At 36.6% G+C, this 21,931-nt stretch overlaps 1 protein-coding gene across 1 annotated transcript; it reads left to right on the top strand.

Moving 5' to 3' along the window:
- The first annotated feature begins 138 nt into the window (after positions 1-138).
- Positions 139-21,123, top strand: ZC3H15 (zinc finger CCCH-type containing 15). Its single transcript, XM_061203057.1, has 10 exons — positions 139-347; positions 8,650-8,751; positions 13,014-13,125; positions 13,781-13,933; positions 14,383-14,474; positions 15,660-15,842; positions 17,216-17,362; positions 17,528-17,629; positions 18,389-18,512; positions 20,333-21,123. The coding sequence occupies exons 1-10, from the start codon at positions 273-275 to the stop codon at positions 20,521-20,523; spliced, it is 1,281 nt and encodes a 426-aa protein (XP_061059040.1). The 5' UTR covers positions 139-272; the 3' UTR covers positions 20,524-21,123.
- Positions 21,124-21,931: the final 808 nt, after the last annotated feature.

The following is a 21,931-nucleotide window of genomic DNA, read 5'->3' on the forward strand; positions in this document are numbered from 1 at the left end:
GACGCCCGGTCATTTTCCCACGTCCCGTCCCCGCCCCATCCTGGCCGGCCGCTGCAGAAGCGCACGCGCACCTCCGCTTCCGCGCTCCTCGCTACCCACAATGCTCCGCAGCACTGAACTGTCGCAAAGGCCGCGTTTCGGCGGCGAGTGAGCTACTAGCTTACCGTGTGGTGCGGCGGCGACGGCTGCGCGTGTCTTCTCCTATTGCGGGGCCAGAGTCCCTGAGGGAGTCCAGCTACGCTTAAGTCTGGCCGGTGCCACCTATCTCCGCAATGCCCCCCAAGAAACAGGCTCAGGCCGGGGGCAGCAAAAAGGCGGAGCAGAAAAAGAAGGAGAAGATTATCGAAGTGAGTACCCACCCCCTCCCCCACTCACGCCGCGAGTCCTCAGGAAAGCAGTCTCCCGGTTCCCCGCTCCCCGGCTCCTGTTCGCGTCTTCCGGGGCCACGTGCCCCTCCCTTTGGTTCTGTGTGCCCACAGCCCCTTCTCCAGCGCCCTGATGACGCTCACTGCCTCTCATCGCTGTGGTGACGCCGCTGGCGCCCCCGTACCCAGCCTTTGCTTCTCCTCCCACACGGCAGCCTTCACCGGGTCGCGTGCGAAACGACCCCCACCCCAGTGCCCACACAACGTTGTGTCCTTCGCTGGTCACCGAAATTGAAGATGTTTTTAGGCTTGTGTTTTTAAAACTACGCTGAACTGCCCCGGACCAGACTCTTTTTGGGAGGCCGACTCATTACGAGCCTTTGTGTTCCTTGTTTCTTTACCGGTCACTTAGGAATAGTGGTTACTTCTTTCAAGGCAACAGATTACTTCTTCGTGGCCTTCTCGATCCATCTCTAAACTGTTTCAAGTTACATAAAGAGAGGAGGTTTCTTTCATGTCGTAGCCCACCGTCTTGTACATGGCGCTTGTCACATAGATTCTGAGTTACATTAAATCCAATGACGTTTTAAGAGAGATTAGGTCTCATGTCACTAGCTGTGTACAGTGCCGTATCTGGATTTGTTATACATTATACATATTCATTTAGTGCACTGAGCCTGTTGCCCTTTAATGGCAGAGGAACGCTGTTGACGTTCTCAAATGTTTTATGTTTGTAGTCCAACGACTGTATCAGTGAGTTTCCTTAAGAGAGGACCGTATTTGAGATTCCATAAACGTATAGTGTAGTCCCCAACAAGATGTTTCTTCCCTCAATTCCTGTTATTAATCCTTCTCATAATTAAACAGTTCCTCGTGTACGTTAGAAGTAATTGGAAAAGCCATGACCGTTTTTCCTGCATAAGGTATATCTGAATAATTAATGGAGAGCCTTTTGTGGAATAGTTAACTTTTTATTAGAACACAACCAAAATGCGTGTTGCGTGTTTTGAAATGAGGTGTTTATTTATAAATGATTATTATTTTTAATATTTAGTATTTATAGCCTTGAAAAATAGCATTGAAAGCCTCCAGAGTTTCATTGTATAAATCTAATCAGAACTTTGTCAAATTTCACAAAATTTTTAGTCTGCTGGTTGAATTTAACTAACATGCTTATTTAGAATTCTAGTAGCCTTGGCCAAGTTCCAACACTGAAGCAGAACCTGTATTCTTATTGCCAGTTTGTGCTATTTAGAACTGTCATGAGTAGCATAACCAGAGATTTGAAAACAGAATGATTGTCACCTTCACACCTGTGTCTGCTATACCTTTTTGAACAATCTGGACTCCTGGCACTTAGGTAGATCTCTGGGGATGGAGATCTGATGGCATTCGGTGCTGTGTAAATAAACCAGGAGCATTTTAGGGATGACATTTTACCTGTTAACTTCCTTTACTGAGGTTGTATTAACATGTTAGACCATGATGCCAAGTAAAACTCCCGTATAGACATGAAATTAAATGTTACATGACAATTTAAGTATACTTTACACATTATCAAGTTTTAACTGTATGTGATTGTTTCTATTTTTAAATAAATATTTATTTTTGTTTTAAGGAATTGTAAATGAAAGTTACTTATAGTATCCCATCAACTAAAAATGGTAGTTATATTATGGATTCATTAATCTTGTTACAAGGTTATTTTTAAGGTAAAGAGGACTTTAGTTTCGTTAATGAAGACTTCACCAAAGAAAATTGCAAAATAGCTGTATTCTTTAGCCAAAAGTATTCTAACAGAATGGTGAAATTAAGCCTTTTTCCCTCACATTTAACATATATGATGAGTGGGGTTTTTTTTGTTTTTTGTTTTTAATTAATTAATTTATTTAATTTTGGCTGTGTTGGGCCTTCGTTTCTGTGCGAGGGCCTTCAGTTGCGGCAAGTGGGGGCCACTCCTCATCGCGGTGCGCAGGCCTCTCACCATCGCGGCCTCTCTTGTTGCTGTGGAGCACAGGCTCCAAACGCGCAGGCTCAGCAGTTGTGGCTCACGGGCCCAGTTGCTCCGCGGCATGTGGGATCCTCCCAGACCAGGGCTCGAACCCGTGTCCCCTGCACTGGCAGGCAGACTCCCAACCACTGCGCCACCAGGGAAGCCCTGTTTTTTGTTTTTAAATGGTAGTGTGTTGCATAGATCTTTGCTACCACCAGAGAGGAACGACAATATTGTAAATTGTAGGTTAAGTTATATCATTTTTTGTAAAACTAGATTTATAGAGAATATTGTGTTATTCATCGTGGTTAGGAAACAGTATATTCTATTTTGTTAAATATCATAAGTGACTTTTTTTTTTTTTTTTTAAACTTACCTAAAGCCCTAGCATGTCACAGTGGCTCTTGCAAGGGGTTGAGGAGAGTTACAGCAGGCTTAGCTCCCAGCTCCTCAATCAGATTTCATCCAGAACAGCACTTTATCAATTTTTGTATAATTTGCACAATTTTGAATACTAGAAAGGATTTTTATTACCAAAGCCTTTAAAAATTAAGATGAAATAAAATATATATTTTTAAGAATTCTACTTTTTTTTAAATTTTTTAAGTTTTATATACAACTTCTAAGGGTTACTTTCCATTTATAGTTATTACAAAATATTGACTGTATTCCCTGTGTTGTACAGTACATCCTTGAGCCTATATACACCCAATAGTTTGTACCTCCCACTTCTCCACCTGTCTATTCCCCCCCTCCACTGGTATCTAGTAGTTTGTTTTGTGTTATATTCACTAGTTTGTTGTGTTTTTTAGAGTCCACATATAAGTGATATCATACAGTGTTTGTCTTTCTCCATCTGACTCATTTAACTTAGTGTAATGCCCTCCAAGTCCACCCATGTTGCTGCAGATGGCAAAATTTCATTCTTTTTTATGGCTGAGTAGTATTCCATTGTGTGTGTGTGTGTGTGTGTGTGTGTATGTGTATGTACCATATCTTCCTTATCCATTCATCTGTTGATGGACACTTAGATTGCTTCCATATCTTGGCAATTGTAAACAACGCTGCTATGAACATTGGGGTGCATGCATCTTTTCAAATTAGTGTTTTGGGGGGGGGGTTTGGATATATACCCAGGAGTGGAATTGCTGGGTCATATGGTAGTTCTGTTTTTAGTGATGTAAAATATATTCTGCAACAGACTTATAATGAACGTAGTTGGAACCTGGTTCATACTAGTTGTTTATCTCTATGACCATAATATTTGTGGAAAAAAATATTTCTTTTTCAAAATAGTCTATATTTTGACCTGTAAAAGGCTAATACTTATTTAAGAGTCTGGTTAATTTTGGAAGGTTTTTATAGGACTATGACCCGAAATTCTAAGTTCACCAAAAATTGACAGTTAAGTAGAACATACGCTTTTTAAGCAGTACTTTTGAAGAGATTTTAAAATAACTGGTTGCACTACTTGCCTGTCCCATCTTCTGTACCTCTGTTGCTTCCACTGCCACCACCATAGGCACTCACTATAGAAGAACAACAGCAACACGTAGCTTTTGAGAACTCTAAGTAAAGGAAGTAAAAAGAGGCATGAGAGACAGCGTAATTTAATGAAAGAAGCACTGGCTTGGGGCGAGATAGACCTGCATTTGAATCCCATATTTCACATTAAAATTTCAAATTTTGGAGGCTTCCCTGGTGTGGCAGTGGTTAAGAATCTGCCTGCCAGTGCAGGGGACATGGGTTCGAGCCCTCGTCCGGGAAGATCCCACATGCCACGGAGTAACTAAGCCCGTGCGCCACAACTACTGAGCCTGTGCTTTAGAGCCCACGAGCCACAACTGCTGAGCCTGCGTGCCACAACTACTGAAGCCCGCGTGCCTAGAGCCCTGCTCTGCAACAAGAGAAGCCACCTCAATGAGAAACCTGCGCACCGCACCAAAGAGTAGCCCCTGCTCGCCACAACTAGAGAAAGTCCGTGCGCGGCAACAAAGACCCAACACAGCCATAAATAAATAAATGAATGAATAAATAAATATATATATATATTTCAAATTCTGTAGTTTTAGGCACGTTACATGACCTATCTGAACCGCAGTTTCTCATTAGCAAAATGGAGCTAATTCCTATATTACAGAACAGTGGGTTAAATGAGATGACATGTAAAGTACCTCACATATGGTATATGTTCAATTAATGGCAGTTGTTAATTTATTAATATAAAAAGAACTAGTTAGGGGAAATAGACTGAACTGTACTGTTTATGCAGTGCTTACTTTCTATCACTTGAAATAATTTCCTTATGGTGCCTTCATTTTTTTACTTTCTCTATTTAAACTCCCCAAGATTTCATGAATTCATTTGCATTTATAAGTATTTTCTTTCTGAAATGAGTATATCAAAAAGGGTTATGGTTCTGTTAAACATTCACACTGTTGTCTCAAATGGCATGCACTATTTGCTTTCTTTGGATAAAATTTAATAAACTGAAGTCAGCTTTGGGAAATGGAAGGTTTGTTAATGGAAAGGGGGGGGATAATCTGGGTTTAGGGCAAGCAAATAAAGGATGTCCAGCTAAGCCCTTGTAGCAGCAAGGAAGTAGTAATGGAGACCTATAGGGATAGGATCCAGGTATGTAAAGGATGGAGAAAGAAATGATTCTTGTTGCCAGTGAAAAACTTCAGCTAAGGTCAACTGTTGATTACTTGAAGCTATATTAACCAGCTGCAGAATATCCATTGCATGTATAGACAACAAAAATATACTGGAGTGCATTTGGGGAAGAAACTAATGAGGTAAAACAGTGCTGGCCTTTGTTTATACTAGTGTCCCAAAAGGAGGACTCCAGTTATCTTGGAGTACTATTCATTATTGACCTGCACTCCTGCCCCCGTCCTTTATTCAGACATCTTATTTAAGGAGTGGAGGCTGTCCTGTAAAAGAAGCAGGATTACTGAAGAGTGGAAGGGGGAGAAAGTGTCAGTTTTAAGTGAAGTCTGGAGTTCACTGAGTGTTAAGGCTTTTGGAACCTCTGGGAGTCGTCCTTTTCTTAGAATTACTGCCTGTTCTCTAAACTCCTTTGTATTTAATTTCCCAAGTCTGAAACACACACTGTTTCTTCCTTATCACTTAACCTTTGGGACCTTATTAATCTAATGAGGACCACTGTTTCCCTAGTTTTATTTTAACCATGATTTGGGGTTGAGTATAACCTCCAGTCTTCCCATCTCATATCCCCTGACCCTAAATCCAGGTTAATCTTTAGGTAAGGTCTGTCCTGAACTCAAGAAAAAGGGAAAGGAAGCCTTTTGGAAGTATTCCGAATTTCAAACTATCCTATTTTCAAGAGGTACTGTTAGTATCCCAGGTCCACAGTGTAATATTCAGAAAACTTTGTGTACCAACCGACCCAATAACCTAACTAGTTTCTCTGGGAAGTAGTTTTTCATGGTGGAAAGAACAAGGACTTTGTTTGGAGTCAAATATACCTGGGCCAGACACAGTTCTCAGTGTTTTGGGGAAAGGAAGGAAAAGAAACAAGCCATCTACAAGTGATAAATTTACACAGCTCCTTTAATTCTCTCACTGAGATAAGTACCTTTTTGCAGTTGAGGAAACAGAAACAGGTTAAATAACTTGCCCGAGGTTATTAAGCCGGCAAGTGGCAGAGTCAGGATTCTGGCTCCAGAGTCCTTGATGTTAACCACTGTGTTCCACCTCTTTGTAGTAATCCTAAGAGGTTAGAGTGAGACCCACTTTACAAATAAGAAAACTGACAAAGAAGGTAATTTGCCCAGTTCTGTTTGGGATTAGAATTTGGCCAGTCTGACGCCAGAGCTTATACTCTTAAATCATTACATTGTATACAGCCTGCCCCTTATTAGCAATGTTACTTCAAAAGAATTGTTGAACATTTCTGAGTTTCAGTATCCACATTTACAGAATGGGATAATAGTATATCATATGGTTGTTAAGAGGATTCAATAAAGTATATATTCAGGAGTTTATGTTTAGTGAATACTAGGTAAATAAGTGTCCCTTATCTCTGGAAAAAAATAACCATTTCCAAGTTCTAATTAGAGACTTCCAAGACACAACTCATTCATTCTCTTTAGACTGGTTAATTATGTGCTAAAGCAGTGTAATTAAACCTGAAAAACTGTTTTTCTCCTGGAATCTGGAGCTTATATACCTCTACCAGAAGCTGTTGTCATGACTACTTTCTTCTCTAGCTGGCCACATCCCCTGAGAGGACTTTTTTCTTTCCTAAGTCTTCATATATCAGTATCTACCTTGCTGTTTGGCCTTGTTTATTCACAGTTTGCTTCTCCTCTGTAGTTACATGTGGGGCATGAGTTGAACCCCAGATACGCTGTTCTCTGATGAGACATATGTAGATGGTGTTGCACTTTTGAACCTCAGCATACGAAGATTGATAGTGGATGGATGAGTTGGTTAACTGGCTTAGTAAAGCAGAGCAGTTGGGCCTGAGTGCCCACCTAAGAGTGTGTGATTGAGAAGCAAGTGGGTTTGCTCTGCAGAAGTCTGCAAAAAGCTCAACAGTGGGAGGTACTAGGTAATGCAGAAGGCGAGTGACTGAAAACTGGGTGTTAAAAGTATAGAAGTAGCTGATAGCTCTTATCTGTTCCCCTTGCAAGAAAGGGGGGTGGAAGGGATAAATCAGGAGGCCTCTCTGCTTCTGTAACTAGGCACAAAGGATGTGGGAAGCATGGTTAAAATGTGAGCCTGAAAAGGGCCACTAAGGAGTCTGTGTAGTAAACTAAGAGACACCTTCTCCCACCTGCTCTCTTCTCCAGTCCTTTAGCCAGGGTTGTTGCTCTCCTAGCTAGAAGATTCTTCTCCAGAGAAACAGAAAAGACAGGAAAAAAGACTTCAGATACCAGTGTTTGGTGGTTTCCTGACAGCCTTTTCACCCATTTACCTTAGAGGGAAGCTCACTCAGTCTAGCTTCTTGTGTTAGTCTCTTAGGGCTGCCATAACAAATTACCACAAACCAGGTGACTTGAAACAACAGAAATTTATTCTTTCACAGATGTGGAGGCTAGAAATCTGATATCAGGTGCAGGCAGGGCAGTGCTCCCTCTGAAGACTCTAGGGAAGAATCTTTTCTTGCCTTTTCCTGGTTTCTGGTGGCTTCTGGCAGTCCTTGGCATTCCTTGGCTGGAAGTTGTATCACTCTAATCTCTCTGCCTCTTTCTTCACACTGCCTTCTCTCTATATGTGTGTGTCCTTTCCTCTTCTTATAGAGATACCAGTCATTGGATTTAGGGCCCACTGTAATCCAGTGTGACTTCATCTTAATTTATTACAGCTACAAAGACCTATTTCCAAATAAAGTCACATTCTGAGGTCGGGGTAGACATGAATTTGAGGGGGGGACCCTATTCAACCCACTGTAGCCCCCAAACACACACACAGTTGTGCAGTGCTTTCTAAATGTTTTTATGCTGTATACTTACTAAATATGAATAAGTAGTCAAAGACCACCGTTAGTGCCTTGCGCATAATGAGCATTCCATAACTGATAGCTGCTATTGTATTAATAACTTGCCCACATTACTATTTAATAATATTCCAAATTTAGATTGTTGCTTTTTAGTTAGGAATACTTCAATTTTATTATTTCCTTTTTAGCAACAGCTAGTAATGTATATACTTTAGTAGTTTGATTTCTATAAATTTAATTGTTTTGAGAGGATAGCTCTATTACCCCAAAAAACCAATCCAGAACTTAATGTATCTTCTTATGCAGTATTCCGTAAAATGTGTTCAGTAGTGCATAATCCCTCAGGATACTCTGAGAAAAATGCTTTCTGAGGTAAAATAAGATTTGGGATTGCTGCCTACTGTATCCCCTCTGGTAAAGGCTGTCACATATCTTGTGCTTGAGAATTAAAAACCCTGTTAAATAAGCATTTTCCTAAACTTATTTGACTGTTGAACTAATTATCCTAGTGTAACAACTCTGCACATCCTGTAATACTGATATTCTAAAAACACAACTGAGAAGAAGCATTATAGGCTAACAAGTTTATTGACGATAGTTATAAGTATGTATTGAATCCTAAAGAATCCTGGGTGATGTTTTGAGGTCATATGTTGCCTAGACTTGTTGTTGTAGTGTTTTGCGTGTCTGTGTATAGCATAAAGAAAGAATAATTTTCTTACCAATACGTAAATGAAAGAATGATTTTTAGACATGACTGAAAAAATAGATAAGAAATTAATATAAATTGCTAAGATATCTCAATAATTTTTCTCATTTAGGACAAAACTTTTGGTCTAAAGAATAAGAAAGGAGCAAAGCAACAGAAGTTTATCAAGGCTGTCACTCATCAAGTTAAATTTGGTCAACAAAATCCACGTCAGGTAAATAACTTAAATTTCTTCATTTTCTTCATATGGATGTAGTACAGCATCGTTGCAGATAAAAATGTTTGATATTGTAATTGTGTTTCAAAATGGAATCCTACTCTATAAACTTTCCTGCATCTTGCCTTTGTTACTCAGCAATACCTTTTAGATATTCCTCCAAACCATTTTGATATAGTTCTAATTTATTCTAATGGCTGAATACTGTTCTATGATGCGGATGTACAGTATCCATCCATTTCACTATAAGTAATCATTTTGTTTCCAGCTTTCTGACATTAAGAACAGTTGTACAAGAAATATCCTTATACATGTGTTTTTACATGCATTTGTGCTTTTATTTCTGTAACATAAATTGTGACACATTTCTAAATGGAAATGGATTTCTAATTTTTAATAAATTTGCCTGATCATTCTCCATAGAGATTGTAATACTTCAGATTTTCATTTGCAGTACGTGAGTTATAGGTACTAAAGCTCTTTTTAATGTTTTCCAATCTGATTATGTATAAAGTGATACCTCATTTTTATTTTCTTTCCCTTACTCCTAGTGAGTTTGAGTACCTTTTCATAAGCTTGTTGGCTATTTTGGTTTGTACTTCTCTGACTTGTCTATTCAAATCCTTTGCTTTTTTGGTTATTTGTCTTTTTATTGTCAATTTATGAGCGACACCTTCTGTCTACATTATAGATAATTTGTGATGTTACATTTTGTTGTACAACAGTTTTTAGTTTTTGTATTGTCAGATATGTCTAGTTTTTCTTTTATATGGTTAAAAGGTCTCCCCGCCACGAGATTATGTGTGTTTTTCCTCCATTTTTTCTAATTATTTTATTTGCACAGTCTGTAATTTTATCATATAAATTTATTTTGTATGATACTAAGTTTATTTCTTTTCAAATGAATAGCCACTTATACCAGCATCGTTCATCTCACTGAATTGAAATACCCATATTGACATATGTTAAAGTCTCATATATGTTCAGATCTATTTCTGGATTCTCTTTTCTTTTCTGTTTATTGTCTTTCCCTAAACCAGTATCACATTGATTTTGATTATAGTGGCCTAGTAACATATTCTGTTAGCTATTAAGGCAAGTCCTTCCCCCCCAAGATGTTACTCCTTTTCTGTTTTTCCTGGCTGTTCTTAGACGTTTATTTTTCCATATGAATTTTGAAATTATTTTATCATTTATCAGTTTTACCATTTTATCATTCAAAAAAATTTAGCTCCATTTTTTTCAAATCTCTGTATTCTCAATTCTTCATTTTATGTAGATCTTTCACTTTATTGAGTTTAGGATTTTATAGACATGGACCTTTATTTTTAAAAGTACTTTTTTCACCACCCTATCTCCTTTTCCTCAACTTTTGGAAACACTTTTTTTTTCCATCTGAAAATATCAGAATATATATTTGTGAGATGGTTAACCTCTATCACTGATGCTGTCTACAAATTAGTGCCTCCAACACTTTTTTTTCTCTTACACAGTTTGACTGTAAAGCCAAAAGCTTGATCTTCCACACTGCTGACTTAATAGCTTGGTTTCATAAAAATGCATGCTCAGACCTTGGAATCAGATCAACTTGAGTATGCATCCCCCTATCTTATTTGTTACATGATCTTAAATTATTTAGTGACACTGGTCTTTAATTTGTAGTATAGTGTAAGGGCATTTACCCTTGTAGGGTTTCTATGGTTTAACTAAAAGAGAAGATAATGTAAATCATCTGGCATAATATAAGAATTCATTTCAAACATGTTCCCCCTCCCCCTGTTTTCTCTTCTAGTGGGAAGTATGTTGACTGGTATTCAAATTTTATAGACCTGAGAAAGCCGTAAAATGTGTTGTGGTTGTTAGGCTTGATAGTACATTTAGTAATATATTTTTGATAATTTCTTGGGTACCTGACCTTTTATCTTGTGAACTTGAGGTATCTAACCACCATACTTAACATTGGAAATGAGCAGCAGTCTTGCTGTTGGAACCAAGCAAGAGATGCCTCACCCTAAACCCTGTGATGCCGAGGATGACCCTACTCTGTGTCTCCTCCAGATGTACCTCTCCCCACACCAGCTCAGGGCCTGCAAAGGTCAGTTACCCCAAGTCCATCTTAGGGTATACTACACTGCCAATATGCCTGAAGTAGTCAAAGGGAGGATATGTGCCAGGAGTGTGGACAGAGCCTTGATCCATTCCATGTTCTGCTCTGCACCTTCTTTCTCCCTGCACAAATGTGGTGGGATGAAACTCAGGGTGGGAAGAGGAGGAGCCAGGGGTTGACTCTCACTTTACTGCCATGCTCCAGTGTGGAACTCCATGGAACCTAAGCGTTTTAAATTTGAAACTGTCCTTCCAGGTCACAAGGTATGTTTGTCAAGTAGGGGTACAAACCATACTTGATTTAACATTAGTTTGATTTCTAATTTATAAACATTTACAAAAATGATTTGTAGGCATCCACTGAACTCTTGCTTGGGGTCCCACAAATGTCTGAGTTGGGCCTAATGAGCAAAGAATACTTTTTATTAAAAATAAAGTGACTTAAATTTTTTCTTTTTAGAAAACTTTTCCCATTTTTCTGTTTAAACACATCCGACCCACATGGTCAAAGTCAGGATTTAGAATGCCTTTAACCCTATTATAGTATTTGGTCAATCTTTCCCTAAAATTTCCTCTTCCTTTAATACATCTTTGTCCTGGATTTCTGTTTCTTTGATGTTTCTTTGTTCCTTTAACGGGCTTTTTAGGTTCTGTTGGCTTGTTTAATATTGGTATTCTTCAGGGAACTGTTCTTTGCTCTTACCACTTTTTTATGCTGTCCTTGCGTAATCTCATACACACCCAAAGTTTACTTATTTGTAAGCAGCTATTTCTAAAATCTTTATCTCAAAGCAGACGTTCTCTCCGGGAATCAAGATCCATGTCCAGCTGCCTTCTAAATAGCTCCACGTAGATGCCTTGTAAGCTTCTCATACTCAGTATGTCTAAAACTGAGCTCATCCCCACCTCCTGCACAGAAACCTGTTCCTCCTATATTCCCTGTCTTGTTTAACAGCACTAACCATGCAAGTGATAATCCTAGACTCCTCCCTCTCCCTTGTACTTCATGTCCAGTCACTTAGTCCTAACAGTTCTACCTCCTTAAGAGCGCTCCTTCCCCTTTCCTCCATCCTTGCTACTAATGCCTATTTAAATTAAAGCCCTTGTGCTTTTTTGCTTACAGCAGTTTCATTAGCCTCCTCATTTTCGTTGCCTTCATTCTTGGGCTCCTTCTAGTCCACCCTTCACAGAGTTGTCGTGATCTTTGTAAAATACAATCTGATTGTATCACTGGCTTACTTTAAACTCTTGAGTCTTATCCTGTCACCTGTTGATACGGTCCAAATTTCTCATTGATGTCTCTCATACCTTTTTCATATCTTTGCATTGACTGGCACTCTCTGCATTTCTTGCCCATCAAAAGAATTCATCCGTAAAGTATTAGCTCAGTCTAATTTTCTTAGGCATATTGGCATTCTTTGTTCCCAGAGCACCATGTATTATATTATAGTTGTTGACATGTCTGTCTTCCCACTAGATTCCGAGCTTCTTTAAATAAGCATCTTTGTCTTTTCATCTTTGTATTCCCTGTCATCTAACATAGGACCTGACATATAAATGTTTGGATGAATCCTCTAATCATATTAGGTATGTAAATTGTGTGCCTGGAATTATGTCATATGTCATGTTTGTTTTGTTTTGTTTGATCTCCCCCATTGACCTAGCCCAGTGTTTTTCCACAAGGGTACTTATAGGTATTTGGGTTGGTACAATTCTTTATTGTGTGGGACTGTGCATTTCAGGATGTTTGTATCTCTAATCTTCAAAATGCACCTACTTGTTTCTGGGTTGTTGTCACAGAAGAAATTCCCAGGTGAGAACCATTTGCTAAAAATGCTGGGCATGTAGCATATGCTTAATAAATACTATTGCTATAAGCTTTTGAATATGCTTTTAACTTGGCATGGTACCATTTATAGGTTTTTTTTTAATAAAAGTCAGCTGCTACAAAATTTAGCAATTTCATTTAATAGTTTAACCACACCATTTAATATATACTGGAAGGCCATTGTAACACTGATATTAAGAAGTAAGAACTATATACATGTAATATGCAGTTGTCTTTATGTCAGTGATATTGTATATTACTATATAGTAAAAACAATTTCATTATATGAAATCAAATTTACATTTTATACCTGCGAATATTATAGGTAGCACAAAGTGAAGCTGAAAAGAAGTTGAAGAAAGATGACAAGAAGAAAGAATTGCAAGAGCTAAATGAGTTGTTCAAACCTGTAGTTGCTGCTCAAAAAATAAGTAAAGGTAAACTTTAAATTTCAGAAACGTTATTTTTATCAAATGTAATTCATATTTTAACACTCTTAATATGTTTTCTTCAGATTATAAGCCAGTTGTGTATGCTATGAAAATAATACTCCCTTTGTCAAAATTATCTTTGTCAATGACTTTCTTATGGTTCCTTTATACATGTGCATAGCTGTGTCGTACAACTGTAAGTCCAGCCATTAGCCCCTCACTTAAGGGAAAATTAAGGATTTGGGGCAGTCTACTAGTTGATTTATAATATCCAATCTTTGGTAGTGGGCAAAGCAAACCTATGGTTGTAAAAACTGTAAATCCCAAACTGTTGGCAGTATACCTGCATTTATATTTCTCTTTTGCCTCCTGCCTCATTGACTCCAACTAGACAAGTGACGATAGAATAACCTATGTGTTTGCTTGGTTTCCCACCCCTGCTCTCTTTCTTTTTGGTAAGAATAAAAGAAACAAAAATAGATATAAAATGCTATAGAAAGAACTTAGAAGAAATGTCTTACTGTTCACTTATATATGGCATTTCCTCTCACACCAGTAATAGAAAATAACAAGTTAACCAAAAGTAATTATATCTCAGATAGAAGCTCTACTTTGTGATCTGGCAGATTATGGTACAAATACCATATGCTATTTGACATAGGTGCAGATCCCAAATCTGTGGTATGTGCATTCTTCAAGCAAGGACAGTGTACTAAAGGAGATAAGTGTAAGTTCTCTCATGACTTGACTCTGGAGAGAAAATGTGAAAAGCGAAGTGTTTACATTGATGCAAGAGATGAAGAGCTTGAAAAAGGTATTTTTTTTTAAGATATTCTCTTAAAAGTAAATGTATATTACTTTTGGTTTGTTGTCACTAAGATATTTAATAGCTTGAAGACTGTTTCAGTCTTAGTAGGACTGTGTTTGTCCTAAAGAATAGTTGTTTGTTGTTGTTTTTCATAAAATCTGAATTTACCATATTATGCCCTTTGATTAAGTAAATGAAGATGTTTAAAAACCAGTGGCTTATTTTGTATTTGTCTCTTACTCTTTCTTCCAGTACTACTTTCTCAGTTGCCTAAAGTACTTAGATTTTAGTGGATAATCTCACAACAGTGTTATTCCTACCTTTGGTGTTTTTAAGGAAATGTGTTTGGTCGTGAGTCTTAAAATAGAGCTTTCCTGTGTAAGGATACATGCAATGTGTTTTGGGGACAGTAGATAAAATTACAGTATTTAGTCTCCGTATCTCTTTTTATTTAGATACTATGGATAATTGGGATGAGAAAAAACTGGAAGAAGTAGTGAACAAGAAGCACGGTGAGGCGGAAAAGAAAAAACCAAAAACTCAAATAGTATGTCCTTTTCTTGAATTGAGTTGCTGTGGTATTTATCATTAGGGAGAATTAAGTGGCAAGGTATTTGCTGCTGTTTTCTACTGGATTATTCTTTAAGTTATTGCCTCTTTTCATAAAGATTAGGTGAATCAAGCTTTGTTTTTGGAATTTACAGGTGTAAGTTATACAAATTTGTTTCTTGTTTAAAAGTGACTTGAAACCATGTGACTGAAGTCCTTCAAATGCCGTTTTCTGAGGTGGTTTTACTTTCTCAAACATGTAGAATTCTTTATTTTTTTGTGCAAAATGAATGGAGGTAGAACTATTAAATTAACCTGCTTAATTCATAACATATTCTGTTTTAATGGTAGGGAGACATTAATAAATCACAAGGGTGAAAATATTGTTGCATATGAATTGCAAAATGAATTTTTGGTAGATAATGGTTCTAGTATTCTAGGAAATGTACTTTTAAAAATTGGTGCCTTATTATTTCTCAGACCCTACATTCATGTCCACATATTTATTCTGTAGTATAGTTACCATGAAAAACCTTACCGTGTTAGAAAAATTCTAAATATTGTTTTTACTTACTTCTGTTGTATTTTTTCAGGAAAAAAATGATGCTTATTAGTTAATTTTTCCTTCTTGTTTGTAAAGCGTGTTACCTAAGGCTTCAGTACAGTTGCATCTTGCACCCATTCATGTTTTAAAGGGTCACTATCCTTTGTGTTTCTTCTGTGCCATGCTCCTTTCTTAGATGTAAGAAATTGCCTATAATTTCAGGTAATTCAAATAGTGTTAGTATCTTTACTGCATGTGATTAGTTTTTAGGAAAGATCAAATCAAAACAAAGTTATTGGTTTTATTTTTTTGTAACCATTTTTATTTTCTCATATTTGAAAACCAGACTTTTGGATTACATTTACAAAGCCTAAATGGCAGCAAATCCTTTTTGTATAATTCAGTTTAGAGCAATGTCAAAAATAGAAATTTTATACAGATCCTCTCTAAAGGGAATTTACCATTGTATTAAGTATTTTAATTAATTTATATTTACGTTTCTGCACGCAAGGTGCTCTGTACGTAAGTGGTTAGCCTAAAAAAGATGTGAATTGAGTGTACTTGTTCCATATACCTAAGCATTTACCTTGGAAATGGACCACACTGAGCCACTGCTTGTGAATAATATTGTCTCTATAGGTGTGCAAGCATTTCCTCGAAGCTATTGAAAACAACAAATATGGCTGGTTTTGGGTATGCCCTGGAGGGGGTGATATTTGCATGTATCGTCATGCACTTCCTCCTGGGTTCGTCTTGAAAAAAGATAAAAAGAAAGAAGAGAAAGAAGATGAAATTTCATTAGAAGATCTAATTGAAAGAGAGGTAACTAGTATCTTTTTCCTACCTTAAAACACTAAAGCAGTATTTATTGTGAAATTCTAATATTTACCACTTGGGGGCAATAGCATGTTGTTAAGAAAGGGAAAGAAATAATATGAATTTTTCTCGAAGCTGCCTTACTTTTTATTTGATTATTCTTATATGTCTAAAATGTAAGCCTAGCCATAATCATTAGCCAAGCATGACATTAATTTTAGAATTATGAAATAATTTTTTAAGTACTAGCTGCTGGCTTATCAAATAAACTGTTTCCATAAGATTGATATACTGGTATATCAGTTTGTGAAAATGCTTAGTTGGTATTCAGAGTAATTGAACTTGACGTTTTAGATATTTTCCTTGGTGTCTTTATTTTTTTGCCATTTTACTAATTATTTAGTAGTTTTTAACACGTGTGGAAGCAGACAACTCCACTACAGTTTTTCAACTATATGTTTTATCATCATTCCTGGACTCAAAGACTCTTCAGCTGCTCATCTCTGGCTCAGCACAAGAGTTCTATTCTTTGAGCCAGCAGATAGGGTTACTGAGTTAGCAGATAAGACTCCTGGCCTTGACATGAAACATGTTGAGATTATTGGAAATACTAGATTTAGGGTTGTATGCTTCAAACTGTATCCATTTTGCCTTGTCTTGGGTAATCTAAATGTGTTGTGTACATGTCTAATGTTGAGATTATATACATTTCTTAAAAGGACATACTGTTTGGTGTCTCACATAGGCAATATACTGTGATAGAAAATGTAGACTTTGGAGTCAGATATATTTGAGATTACTATTTGTATCCTAGTTCTGCCACATATTAGCTAATAACCTTTGGTAAATTTTCCATCACCCTCTGTTTGCTTATTTGTGGAGATGGATGTGTTAGCATATGTGTATGAAGTATTTAACATTGAATACCTGGCAGATGTTCAGCAAGTATTATTTTTCTGTATATTTATTATTTGATTATTGGCCCTGAGGAAAGCAGATGGTTCCTTTTGCTTAGTTTTTTTTCTCATCTCTTGAGGATCACAAATGAAACTTGGATATTGTCATGGTGCTTTTCGTATTTATTGTTTTCAGCAATTGACTTATTTTAAAACTATTTCTCATGACAAGTTTTACTCATCTTCAATTTTGAAAAGACATCTAGCTCAGGATAATATATTTTATAATGTTTAGAAATGTTTGTATCTCTGGACATGCATTTTGCTCCTTGCCATGTAAAGTGAAAATAAATCAGTTTATTCTAAATTTAATGTCTTCATAACAGTCATAAGCAAGGGCTTAATTGAAGTAAGAGAAAACTATTAGATCATAGCATCATAGATGACTTTAGGGGGAGAAAATTAACTTTTTTATCTTTGCAGCGTTCTGCCCTAGGTCCAAATGTTACCAAAATCACTCTAGAATCTTTTCTTGCATGGAAGAAAAGAAAAAGACAAGAAAAGATTGATAAACTTGAGCAAGATATGGAAAGAAGGAAAGCAGACTTCAAAGCAGGGAAAGCATTAGTGGTATGTCCCAAACTCACCCAAATAGATTCTCTATTCTTTCTTTCATTTTATAATTTCTGTATTATGCAAGATTTTATCCTTATTTAATTATGTGTATGTCTAAAATCAGTGACCAAGAAATGTTTGAATTTTGTCCTGAGTTGATATATGTGTCTATTTGAATAGATCAGTGGTCGTGAGGTGTTTGAATTTCGTCCTGAACTGGTTGATGATGATGATGAGGAAGCAGATGATACCCGTTATACCCAGGGAACGGGTGGTGATGAGGTAAGAGGAAGCTTTGTCACCTCATCTTCTCATGTTGATTGAGAGAAACAGTAGAGAGTGACAGTAGAGCAGTATAGTTAAGAGTACCAACTTTGGGGCCTTGGTTCAAATCCTGACTCTAACCTGGGAAATTAGTTACATGCTAGGCCTCCACCCCCATCTGTAATACGGACATAATGATAATCCCTACGTCACAGAGTACTTGTGAGAATTAAATGAGTTTATAAGTTTATGTTTATTTACAGTTCTTTATAGAACTTAAGGCAGTGCCTAATATATAGTTAAATGCTTATGTGTATTAGCTGTAAAATATGTTTTATTCTCCCTCTAAAAGAAAAAAGGTTTTTGTTTAATATTTGATACTAAAAAAAAAAATCATGAGACAGACACTAAAAAGTACAGAGAAGGGAGCAGGAGACAGCAGCAGAATTCTTTGGTGATACAGAGACTTAGTATTAGCAAATAGCTTTTCATTTTCCATATGGTTATCATAAAATTCTGACTTCTGCCTTTGAGTTGAAAGATGGAAATATACTCTATATGTAAAAATATGATGTCAGAGGAAGAAGCTTCAAGTATGGCATTGCTATTCTTTTTTCAAGAAGTTTAGAAAAAAGTGAATTTTGGCAATAGTCATTTGTTTTCATTTGGCATTATTAATAATTTTATTTCATTAAGATAAATGTCAGAGGTAAAGGGCAAGTAATTTATGAAAACTATTCTTATTAGTAACACTTTCTTTTCTATGTGTTTTTAAAGGTTGATGATTCAGTGAGCGTAAATGACATAGATTTAAGCCTGTACATCCCAAGAGATGTAGATGAGACAGGTATTACTGTAGCCAGTCTTGAAAGATTCAGCACATATACTTCAGAAAAGGATGGTAAGTATGCTGACTTTTGTGTAATTCTAAGAATTCAGAAACTGTCTAAAGGGGGTTAGGCCAGGCTTGGCAAACTTAGATGCCTGCAGGTATCAGACTGGTAACATATAAACATGTGATTTGGCCGTATATAAAAGTAGTAAACAGTGGAGGCTGTGGAAATGGGTGGCTGGTTGGATATTGAAGCCATTAACAAACTAGAAGGGGACAAAATGAGTTTGGAGATGTAGCTAATGAGTTCAGTTCAGGACCTCATGAGTATGAGATATTTTGGTTATCAAAAGTGTCGTTGTCTAGGATACTGTGTAGACATTACCAGGAGGAAAAGGTTTGAAAGTCATCTGCATTGGTAGCTGAGAGTGAATGAACACACCCAGGCACAATACATACGATGAAAACATTCTAGAACAGACTGCAGAAAATATCAATGTTTTAGAGTAGTCAAAAGAGAAAAAGCTTGGGAAAGACACTGAGAAGGACAGAGAAAAATTAAGAAGAATTTCAGGAAGATTAAGTAGGATGAGAATTAGAAATAATTCCTTAATTGTGATTAGGGAAGGACTTGTAGGAATAGGGTACACAGTTTTCATTGGGACTGCAGTGGTATGAGGAATGAGGAGAAAAAAATGACTACAGATCACTCACTCTTAAGAACTTTGAGGGGGAGACATGGTCATGAGAAAGGCCTTTTAGGATATGGGAAATCTAAATATATGTGTTGGCCAGAGAAAAAGGATCTGGGAAAGAATGAAAATTAAAAATGAAACAATATTAGGTATAGAAGCAAGATCTGGAAGTATAAATAATGAGTTCAGTTAAGAGTGAGAATGGAGGAGAGGCTGGCTAGGTGTATTTGGAAATAAGGATTGCTGATACAATTTATATCTAATTGTGCCTTGAGTGAGGATTTGAAGAAAAAAGTAAAAGTTTGGCATGGTTGCTGTGAGAGAAAAAGGTAGACTACTGATCAAGGCAAAAGTTGAGGGAAAAAAAGCTAACCCTTGTTTTTACAATGAAGGAATAAAAGTTATAACTTGAAAAACTGGCCTGTTCTCCTGAGATTTGAGAATGCTGTCAGACTATTGTCTTAATGCCAATCTGCAGACTGATTTGCTCCTTTGAGAAGTAGGGCTTTGGAGACAATAGGCACAATTGCAAGTACCTCAGAGGTTATAATTCCCAAGAATTTGTCATCAGAGATGTTTGAAATAACTTTAAATTAGGCTATTAAAAATTCTGTGTGTTCAATATTGATGTCATTGAACAAGAAAAGGCAGCATTTTTGTTTTCTCAGTCATATAATTATAGCCTGAAAGGAAAAGTAGCTCCATAGCCCCAGGGTGTTTTTTTTCCCACAGTTTGATGACAAGATGAAATATTTCTGCATTCACACTCATTTACAGCATCACAACTAGTGTGACTTAACTACTATTTGTAAATCCAAAAGCTAAGTAGCTGCTTATCATAAATGTTTTTTTTTAATTCCATAATCATTTATTCAAACAAAATATGTGGAAGTTGACTGTTTAAAAACCTAATTGTTGGGTCATGTAGAGAACACAAGGTTGTATAAGATAAATCTTGCCTTCAAATGTATGAACCATTAAGCAGTCAGATGTCTACAGTGAAAGACATATTTTATAGTAGGTATAGATAATTGATACAAATAAGCTCAGAAAAAGAGCAGTTCTTGTTGGAGTAATCTTAGGGAAGGCTTTCATGGAAAAAGGAAAAGAAGTATATCAGTCTGTGACTGTCCGTTGCTAATGGACTAGTGTTTTCTTTTTCTAGGCCTTACTGATTTCAGTTTTTATTTTTAGAAAACAAATTAAGTGAAGCTTCCGGAGGTAGGGCTGAAAATGGTGAAAGAAGTGATTTGGAAGAGGACAACGAAGGGGAGGGACAGGAAAATGGAGTCATCGATGCTGTTCCTGTTGATGAAAATCTTTTTACTGGGGAAGATTTGGATGAACTAGAAGAAGAATTAAACACACTTGATTTAGAAGAATGACACCAAAGAAGTCAATGAAAAAATTAAGCCAGCTCAGCATGAGTTGAAATTGACTACATTAATTTTTTTCCACCTAGAATTCTTCAACAGGATGTTTGTTTCCCATGCTGATTCTGGAGGGCTTACTCTCCAAAAAAGGAATATTCTCCCTACATCTTGTCTTCTGACTTTGGCTACATCTCATAGTAAGTTCAGAGTAGTTCATGATAAATTAAAAATATAATGGTCATTGCAGAAAATGATTGATTGTTGTAACTGTCCACTCAAGTAGGAAGTGTAACTGCTTTTCCAGCTTTTGATTTTCATTGGGCATGCGTTATTACAAGGACAACATAAATTTAAATTACCCTTCATTTAATGCAGTTTTTAATGAGTGGTTTTATTTCCTTTGTATTTATATGTTTAAAAGACTGCCTGAGATATGAGCCTGTACTTCATAAAGGAAACTGCATATGCAGATTCAGTATTGTATATCTTTGGACAATTAGATGGACATTTAAAATGAAACTTCATTAATCTGCCAGGATCAGCTGCAGTGCCCTGTGTTAGACTGTTTTAAACTATTCCTTTTCTTTTTTGCCAATGAAGTTGTAAATAAAGACCGTGATACATTAAAATCCAAGTATGGGCCTTTTTTTTTTTTTAAGGTTTTTTTCTATGAAAGTTTTCTTACCATTTCTAGCTTGAGAATTTTAACTAAATATCTGTTGGAGTCAACTATCACAGAAGGCACAGACACGTAAAGGGGTCTCTTAATACTGATTATAGGACTGTGTAGAGTGCAGATAGCCCTACTATGAGCTTAGTAACACCAATACTTCGCCTCAGAAAGAGACCATAGGTGATGTTATATGAAAGGGTAGTTACTGAATTGAGGATCATCAACCTAATTACGTACCACCTACAGTTGAACCAAATACTACTAAAGCATCATTGTGGAGATCCATGGTGTTATAATAGTACCTGATAAAGTTTGATTACTCTGTTTGAGAGAGTGTAAACAAATTCACAAGAAAACTGGGCTGGGGGCCTTTGACATTGAGATCCCCTGAAAAATTAGGGTGATACATTTAAAATGGACATAATTTGCCAGTCACATATTTAATACTAGTTATACCTTTTTATCATTTTTATGTAAGTATATTTTCAAATATTAATACAGTGCTTCTTTTGTTATTTGCAAATATAAATGGATTTTAAGATAATAGCACTACAAGTTCAGGTGACCTGGGCCCTAATTAATTTTTGCCTCAGATAAATTATATGATTTTTAAATCTCTGAACCTTAGTTTCTTCATCTGCATAGAGGAGTTAAAGTGCTTCTGAATTGTAAAACCTAAGAAAACATGACTGTAAATCTTGTCAAATGATAACATCAAAGTTGGTAAAGAAATTGAGTTCCTGGCTG

This window comes from Eubalaena glacialis, chromosome 1, assembly GCF_028564815.1.
Source record: "Eubalaena glacialis isolate mEubGla1 chromosome 1, mEubGla1.1.hap2.+ XY, whole genome shotgun sequence".
Classification (NCBI taxonomy): Eukaryota; Metazoa; Chordata; class Mammalia; order Artiodactyla; family Balaenidae; genus Eubalaena; species Eubalaena glacialis.